The 9977-nt window shown below is 33.4% G+C and overlaps 1 protein-coding gene across 1 annotated transcript in view; it reads left to right on the top strand.

The window, feature by feature from the left end:
• The window catches only part of LOC109842672 (hydroxyacylglutathione hydrolase cytoplasmic), a 31484-nt gene that overhangs the window by 20141 nt on the left and 1366 nt on the right, over positions 1–9977 (top strand). The window contains exon 6 of the mRNA XM_020411517.1: positions 5270–5446. Coding sequence (XP_020267106.1) covers positions 5270–5446 — 177 coding nt within the window. The remainder of the gene's footprint in view (positions 1–5269; positions 5447–9977) is intronic.

The following is a 9977-nucleotide window of genomic DNA, read 5'->3' on the forward strand; positions in this document are numbered from 1 at the left end:
TGAAATATTATATTGTTATATATGACATTACACACACACACATATTGGGCAATGACATGGCCAATTCTCATCCACACCTTTAAACTTTCCCACTTGAAAATGACCCGACTTTTTTGCTCATCCATTGAATGAATGAATGAGAACTTGTCACCTCACTACCAAGCACTAAATTTGGTGCTTGGTACCAAGCCCATTTCACGGTTCAAAAAACATATGATCAAGATTGAGACGCAAGTTTGTTGTTTTCCCTTCATTCCTATCCTAATACATACCAATGAGAAAGATTCAACATCCAATGTTAAATGTGAGATGCATTTAGTGATGTTTATGCTATGAAGCATTTATATAACAGACAACTCCTACAAGACAACAAAAGAGTTCAGTTTCACGTATCGTTAGAGATAAACAAAAGCAAAATGTTCCTACAACATAATTACATTTATAAACAACATTACCAAATGTTCATATCAAGGCATTAGGCGGTTTAGAATGAATCATAATAGTTAGGTCTTGCTTGATCCTATATATATATATATATATATATATATATATACACACACACACACGCGCACATATGATCTATCCCTTGCTAAACAACCCATGCCAGTTGGTTGTTAACCAGTTCTAAGGTTGGTATTTGTCTAATTAAAACCGCTTGTAAACTGGCCTTTTTTGGTCAGTTTGAAGGTCAGCTGATTACTCTATCCCTTTTCACCTTTCATTATTTACAAATTACGTTAAGGTTGAGGGACTTCGTTCCTCTTCTATAGTTACAGTAGATCTGTCAGCAGATAGGTATATTAATATATTTGATATTACGTTGTGGTTGCAATCTGGCATATTATTTTGCAATTACAAGTCATCACACAATCTTATTTACATTTAATATCATTTGGGTACATCATAAATTAGATGTAAATAAGCAAAATGTGGATCCTATAAGAACATAAGAAAATCAAACTTCTTAGGAATAAGAAGGCATACTCTCCATTCTTAGTATAAATTCCAGAGTTTTAGATTTCTTAAAATTTTCACCTTTTAAATGGTAATGGTAAAGATATTAAGACCGAAAAATTGTTTATAACGTGAAAGCTGTCTTATTTATTCCGTGTATCAGGAGCGTTTCTAATGCAACACTGTATTATAGGTAGCAAATTTTAAATGCAAATGCCAATCAATCACATAGTGGAAAGCCATAATATATCCTAAAGTGCCAGTTGGCTAACCTAGATAGATTGACACCTGAAAGCATGTCAACTAACTGAACCTATACCTATGATGCATAAGCGTATAGAAATGTAAGGATGATTAAAGTGTAGTATGATATGCAAATTGTTAAACGCGAGTGCCAACTGATCACACAGTGCAAATTGGAAAACCATAATATATTCTAAAGTGCCAGAGAGCTCACCTACAATGATTGACCCTAAAAGTGTGTCTACTAACTGAACCTATGATGCACAAGCGTATAAAAGATGCAAGGATGATTAAAGTGTAATATGATATACAAAAAATGACAAAAGATTCAGTTTTGAAATAGCAGTTGTATCAGTGGATCTAATTCAAATCCAAAGCAAATAATTGCAAATAGGATCAAGAGAATAGAGTTTGTACGTGAAATGCATGAAAGATCATATATATCAATCAAAGGAATCTCTTGCTCAGTCTAGATAGAAATTGGCGTCCAGCTCATTGATTATCTTCTAATTGGTTTCAAGCTTCAGATTTGACTATCACAGGAATAGAAGCATATCAACATTTGAACAAAAGCAAAGATTGAGCCTTTACATTTACTGCTTCAACTAACATAGCAATAGATGTGCGTACATTCTTAAGACTAGATAGAATGCATGTGCATTGTATATGGTCAAATATCTTAATTATTTTTAGTATGTTTATTTCTTTACTATAACAAGATAGCAAAAAAGCTTATGATTATCATAATATATCAATTTTTTTGGATATTTCAATGTGTAAAATATTGCTAGTTTAAACATTTTATCTTCCAGAGAATAGTGAAGTTTAAAGTCTTAAAATATTAATGACTTAAGAGTAATTTCAATAATTTGAAGGACTAATTTCAAAATATTAATGATGTAAGGGACCATTGTCGGACAAAAACAACTCTTATTATTAATTAAAAAATTTCTTGATTTCATCAAAGAAAAACTATTGGTTTTATTTAGTCATATAAGATTTTGTTTAGTTATAAAGAAATCACTTCCATATATTGTTCATAGCAGGGGACCGAGTATTATAGTAATTCAAAAGAATTTTTCTAGAATTTTTCAAGTTAGAATGTGCAAATTCAAGAAAGAAAAACATAAATTATATGATCAATTGCAAAATCTGATATTGTAGTCTTTCTACATCTTCCCAACTAACTAATTATTTTATCAAAAAGATTACTCGCTAGTTTCAGAAAATTATAAAATATAATATGAGAATGATTTGTACATATTATGCACTCATATTGATTATATTTTAATAAAATAATTCAGATCTATCCAGTGTTGGACAACATCTAAAAATTTAGGTTAAGGAGTCTAAAGAATCTAATATACATAACAATAATCATATCCAAGCTATGTACTTCATAAACTTATAAAGATGTAAGCAATATAAAATGAACAATCTAATTTATTTTGTTAAATAATTAGTTACATATCATGAAAAACAAGGAGAATCAGAAGGATCACATACCAATCCTAGATAAAGAGTAAATTTCTTGTAGAGAATCTTATAGCAAAAGATTTTTAAAGTTAATGTATAAGATTAAATTTAAGGACAATAACCCAAATCAGTCAGCTGAGTGATAGACTTGATATAAAATCCATTTTTATAAAATCAATGTCATATGTACCTTAAGCTGTGCTTTGTTTAAAAGTTAATTTTTAGAAAACTCTCCCATCAACTATGAGGGATATGTCAAAAAGACTCCTTAACTATTTGAAATTGAGTAAATCTCCCTCAAGTTTCAGTGATGTAGACAATCCATCTCAACTTCAAAATTTCATTTAAACCCCCTAGACTTTTCTTACTTAACCCTTGTTGAGTCTAATGTATTATGTGACAAGTAATTGACTTGCTAAGACCAAAATGTCCCTCAACCATAACAAAATTACCTTGCCAAATGAAAGAAAAAGAGAAGATGTAGAGGGGAAAAGGAATTTTAAATGGGTCCTAGTCCTTTTATTATAGGTTGAGGGTATTCCATCCAAATCACATATTGAAATAACTATGTTAAGTTAAGGGGGTTTGCTGAGAGAGATATAAAAGATCAGTTGAGTTTTTATGAGACATGCTATAGTTGAGAGTTGTTTTCAAAAATTGCACGAAAGTAGAGAGGGCATATCTACAACACCCCCATAGCTAGGGGATTTTCTCAAATTAAATCAGTTGAGTGGATTTTTTAAGACAATCCCAAAGTTGAGAGGGTTTTTAAAAAAGTAACCCTTCTTTTAAATATGGATTATTTACATACTTGTCCCTCAAATCTTTAATAATCCAATCTTAGTTCCTAAAATAAGGAGAAATTTCAAAATTTTGAGGGAATGAGATAGAATTATTGAAGATTTAAAATCAAGGAACTAATAATACCTAAATAACCTTTAAATATTTGCTCTTATTGACAATGCATTAAATATCGGTCTGTACATCGCTATATAGGTTGATATATCAGGTCAAAGACCTTATCGCGATGATATTTATGGTTTTATATTGTTTTCCTTTTTTGGGATTTTTTTGATATATCAGTCTTTATTGAAAATATCGGTCGATATATCCTTTTAAAGATATCGATAAATTTGAGGCATTTTTAATTTGATTGTGGGTTATGGTTTGGGTCACGTTTGGGAAACCAAACCGGAATCCACTAAAGCCAAAGTTCGTCTCTCGAATCTCTCCACTCTTAGCTCTCCTATTTCTTAAGCATATATCATGATGCAAATTCTTATGTTCAGAATTCATGATATGTTTAAATTACATATTTCAATGTTATCTTATGTATGAACACGATCTCATATGACACCTCAATATTTTTTACCTATCCACGATTTTTGCAATCCGATATGAATTTTAGTTATTAATTATTATATGTTGAATATTATTTGTCAATGAATCACATGCTATTGTTTGTGGTTCACAAATGTTTCAAATCTTTGTAGGCTCAATTGAAATTAAATACCTTATAGTTTACAAAAGCTGCACTTATATACCTCTATTTGTATTTTGCTAAGCTTAAATATGCTAATGTTTTCTAAAGTTGCATGTTTATGCCTTCTGACTTGTTATCTAAATGTAAGAATACTCTGTAATTTTCCTTTATGAGTGTCATGGTGTCATTTTAGGACAATTCTATATTTTCTACTCTTTCCATGAATAACTTGTTAACATGCAATTGTCTATTAATATATTATTATATATACATTACTAATAATTAATATGATACAAAGTTTCACAGTAATGTTGGAAGTTTTAGGGACCAAGCTAAACAAACTTGAAGTGGCATGCAATATAATTAATTAACAACGATAATTTATTTAGTTTAGGATTATAATATAATATCGAAAAAGAATAGGGCTAATATAGTTCATAGAAAGTTTTTCCACAATTCTTACTTTTAAAGGGGGTATGATTTAACTCCAAAGGAAAAGGTGATTTGCAATGTGTTACAGTTTACCGCTGCATGTTTGTTTGTTGAGATGTTAATACCTGCAATCTGGTAAAGTTTGGTTATAATGTGTGCTTCCACATTAAGAGCAATCGTCAATATTAATTAGTTTGATTGCTCATGAAGAGGTTTTTTCTTAAACTTGATCTGAAAAGTTGGTTAGTATTGTAATTTATAGTCTCTGATTTATTAGTTAATTGATGTATAGTTTTACCTTTCTGTTTAGGCACATTTTGTAAATTGATTAGTTTGAGTGATCAGTGATCCATCAATATTGATTGGTTTGAGTATTCCGTGAGAGATTGTCTTAAACTGGATCAACGAAGATTGTTATAAGTTCTGATTCTTTGATTGGTTAGTTAAATTGAGGAATGGTTCTACCTCTTTGTTTAGGCATATTCTGCAAATGTCTATCAAATAAAAGAGCTTTACCACAAATAGAGTTTCTTTTTAGTAGATTTTCCGTCATTGCAACCAATATTCTCATTTTTGTTGGTTTTGCCACAATCCAACATTTGATCTGTAAATACTCTATGCTGTCATAGATATAGATAATAAGCCTCTAGTAAGAAAACTAACGTGCTAATTCTTATGCAGTACACAGAGAAGAACTTGAGGTTTGCATTAACTGTTGAGCCAGAGAATGAAAAGATTAAGCAGAAGCTATTATGGGCTCAAAAACAACGTGAAGCAAACCTGCCAACCATTCCATCCACCATTGCAGAAGAGTTTGAAACAAATCCTTTCATGCGTGTTGATCTACCGGAGATACAGGTTTTCATGCTTCTCAATATATGTTTCCTTTTATTATTCTGATTTAAGGAAATTAATCTCGTGAGGTGTCTTAATCTCTTATTTCCTTACCTCTGTAAATGAAGTAGGTTTTTGTGTTTTGTCCATATATATATATTTTTAATGTCTTGAAATGATTGGCTGGCCATTGTTTGTGTCAACCAACAACTCTAAACATGTGTGAAGCATCAGTGCAGTAGAAATGAGAATATTACAATGTACTTGGATATACAGTAATGATAGGGGCAAGAAATGGGTGCATCATATCAGGTTAGAGGTTGCTCCTAGTGAAGACAAAATGTGAGAGAATTTGCTTGAAATTGTTTGATCATGTGCAGTGCACCAATTTGGGGAAACAATAATATTAAGATTAATGAAAAAAAGATGACTTTAGATAGTCCGAAGACAACTTGGCTAGAAGTAGTTGAGAAAAATATAATGATATTTAATTTAGTGGAGGAGATAGCCTTAAATAGAACTGAGTGAAAACGTAGGATTCTTGTGGTCAGATCCAAAAATTAGGGACAAATGCTTTGTCGTCATCATCGTTGTTGTTTGACTCTTCATTGCCATCTACATCTTTTTGTTTCTGGATGTGAAAGAAATTCCTTGTTGAACTATACTAACACATTTGCCTATGCTTATATGCTCAAGTGTTCTTGATATTTGAACTTTGTCCTTGACATGTGCATCTACTTTCTTGTACTCCATCTTTGCCTTGGGCTTCTTTGATTCATTGAGATGTGCTAGTTGGTAAGCATATAGTTTGCTTAATTTCTTTTCGTTTATAACTATATATATTGATGTGATGATTCTGCTTGATCCTTCCTTTGTATCCGTCATATTTCCACATTTTCTTTTTTCTCCTTTGTTCTTTTGGCTGTCTGTGTTGGTTTGAAAAAATGTGAAAATAAAGAAAAGGAACTAAAAATGAAAAAAAGAAAGAAAACGATAACATAAGATTCATTTGCATGTTTGGTTAGGATGATTTTGAGGGAAAATAGCATTAGTTCAATAAAAATGGGAAAATGAAAAAGAAAGAAAACGATAACATAAGATTCATTTGCATGTTTGGTTAGGATGATTTCGAGGGAAAATAGCATTAGTTCAATAAAAATGGGATTGGAATACAATTAACTTATAATTATTTTACTAATTCTTTCCAAAATAAATCTTAAAATTCCAAGCTTCAAGGTGTTATGGAACTAATAATCTATTTTCTTTACATGGGCGTAAAGTAACTATATAAGTTATATAAGCTAAACATACCTGTGAGGCTCACACATTTTTGTTATTCTTTACTTCGAGCCTACATGAGATAAAAAGTGAGCCTTTGGAATCAAATTTTATTTTCCTAATGGGGCCATGTCTAACAAAAAGGAGGGAGTGCGCTACAGGGTGAAGCCACTGTCATTGTCTCGAATTTTGCTTGAGCAGGTGATCGTGGAAAGGCTCGACTTCATTGGGTTCGAACGATTAAAATGAGAAAAAATTGTAGAGGCTCTTTTTCTCGTGATATCCTTGTTTTCATTTCCTTTTTTTTCTTTCCTTTAATCATACTATAGAGAGTTTTTTCTCATTTTCTTTTCTTTTCTTTCATTTTCATTCAAACCAAACATAGACTTAAATGTCTATCGATTAAATTATCATATTGGTATAGACTAAAGTACTAGATTGGCCTAAAATGTGAAACTCATTTATCATTTTAGAATAAAAAGTGACATCAGCGACACTTTAGCCTAAAACGTGACAAATTAGTGACACAGATATTTTTATTCGTCAGGCAAATTTTAAGGGATAAATTAAGGGATTTTTTTTCATGTATACCCCTCAAATCTCTCATATTTTCATATTTTGCTCATCAGGTTCTAAAATTTATTAAAAAAATTCTCTCCCCCTTCTTACCATCTCCTCCCTCCTCCTCCCCCGCATCTCCCCTATTCTTTTCTCCTCCCAATCCTCAATCTCCTTATCCCCCCCTCCTCCCACCACCTTCCTTTCCCATATCCTCACTCTTACCTCCTTTTCATCTTTTTTCAACTCCATTTTTTCTTAACTTGTTTAACTTCTCTTTCTTCTCTCTTCCTTTCCCATATCCTCACTCTTATCCTCACTCTTACCTTCCCTTTCCTCCTCTCCCTTCTAATGTTTCAGGTAGAATGTTTGATGTGGGTCCAAGAAAGGAAGAGGAGGTTAGGTTTTTGATGGTTAGCGGGTGAAGAGGAAGTGGGTGGAGCAAGGAGGGAGAGGGACTCGGAGAGAGGAAGAGGAGGTTGGTTTTTAAGAGAGTGTTTGATGTTGGCTCGGAGAGAGGAAGAGAAGGTTGAATTTTTTTAATAAACAATTGGAGGGTGAAGGAGTGAGCAGAGCAAGGAAGTAGAGGGAGTGGGAGAGAATAGAAAAAGTTAGTGATTGAGAGAAGAGAATGGAGAAGATGCAAGAAACGAGAAAAAAAGAGTGAGGATATGAGAAACGAGGGAGAAAGGTGGGATATAGGAGAGAAAGTCGAGGATCTGAAGGAGAAGAGAATGGAGGAGGGAGGAGATAGTGGGGTAGGGAGGCTTTTTAACAAATTCCAGAATTTGGGGAAGATGAGGGGGCAAAAAATATGGGAGATTACGGAGTTCATATGTAAAAATCCCTTAATATTTTGCTTAAAATTGCATTTAGCAATCGGAAAGGTCTTGACAGTTTATCACTGTTTAAGCCAAAATGTCGCCGGTATCGCTTTTCAGGCTCAAGTGGTAAATGAGCGTCACTTTATAGACCAATATGATATTTTGGCCTATTGGTATATTCAGTGCTACCTATTTACCAATGTTGTATATTTATTGGCTACAACAACATTAAAGTATAATAAATGTTCATGTTTTACTAATAAGCTTTGTCTTGTTATCGATGGTGAAATTTGTGCCGAACTAAAGGGTTTTTTGCATATATATCACTCAAATCTCCTATATTTGCAAATTTACCCTAAAATCTTGACTTTTTTAAAGGAAGANCTCTCCCAACTCATCTCCTCCCCCTCCTTCGCGTCCGTCTTCCAACATCACTTCCCTCCTCTCTCTTCGCTCTCTTCTTCACCTCCCTTATCTACTGCATCACCTCCCCTTATGCCGAACACGACCATTCCCTTCATGGTTTACCACAGGCTCCGACCCTCTCACCTATCCTTCGTCCTTCTCTTTTTCGGCCTCCCCTCTCCACTTCATTCCTCCACATCGCTACCCTCCAATCCAGCTTTGATGTTGACACATTTGTCCAAATAAACCTTATTGCTCCTTCGTCAAGTCTCAGTCTCGAAGGAGTGGATGAGGGAAGTGAGGAAAGGAGTGAATGAGGGGATAGGGAGTGATGGTGGAGGGGAGTAGGAGGGCAATGAGGGGGAGGAGATGAGGTGGGAGAGGTGGAGAGAGGAGAGGGAGAGGTGAGCGAGAGCGATTGAGGAGTGAGAGATCGTTTTTCATCAAAAATGAAGATTTTGAAGTAAATTTATAAATATGAGAGATTTAAGGGGTATATATGCAACAAAAAATATTAACTTGGCGTTCAAATTTCATCGTAGGCGACTGGATAAGTCTTATGGGTTAAACGGGCTCACTTTTATACCTTATTCACTTTTTATACCTTATTGACGCTGGAGCCACTAAAAACACCTTATTGGTAAATAGGTGTCACTAGATATACCAGTCTGGTAATTTAGCCAATGTTTATCTATTTCCTCAAGTCTCAAGCCATACAAACCACATAAAAGAAAGATTTTTTTTGTCATATTAGACCCCCGAATCTTTGTTAATTCTATATTAAATCTCCATCAATGTTACAGAATGTGCTAGGCGGACTAGACATTTAAGCCAACGCCTAGTGCCTAGGGGTTTGACTATTTTTAAAATTATTTAATTATAATAATTGATAAAAATATGTATCAAATTCATATAAATTTATAAAAAAAGGAAAAGAAAAAAGATAGCAATCCTAGATCCACAATAAACCATGCGTACTTAAATACTAAATAGTCAAAATAATAACGAATAAGGTTATAGAAAGCACTAGGAGGTGTAGGCATTGGATCTGACGCCTAGAGCGTAAGAGATTTTTTTATTTTCTAATTACAATAATTGATATTAAATGTTAATGTTATAGAAAGCTTAGGTGTCGGACTGATGTCTAGGCGAATTTATTTCTTCATTTAAGTGGTGGTCGAGGAGGTTTTGTAGTAGGTCAGAGGAGGTAGTGCATGTGTTCACATTTGGAGGTTAAAGGAGCTTGGAGGAGGTTAGAGGACGTGGATGCTGCAACATAGAAAATCGCGATCAATGCCTAAATTGTATAGTCCACATAAGTAGACAATGCTCTCCTAACACCCAAAATTTAGGTAGGCAGCCTGGGTATTGCCCAGGCGTTAGGCGCTAGTTAAGTGGCCTAGGCGGAGGCTTTTTAAAACAATGACCCCCATATTTACATAGTTCTAAATTAGAGTTTAAAATACACCAAGTTTTTTTGCATAACACCC

The sequence above is a fragment of the Asparagus officinalis genome, chromosome 5 (assembly GCF_001876935.1).
Source record: "Asparagus officinalis chromosome 5, Aspof.V1, whole genome shotgun sequence".
NCBI lineage: Eukaryota > Viridiplantae > Streptophyta > Magnoliopsida > Asparagales > Asparagaceae > Asparagus > Asparagus officinalis.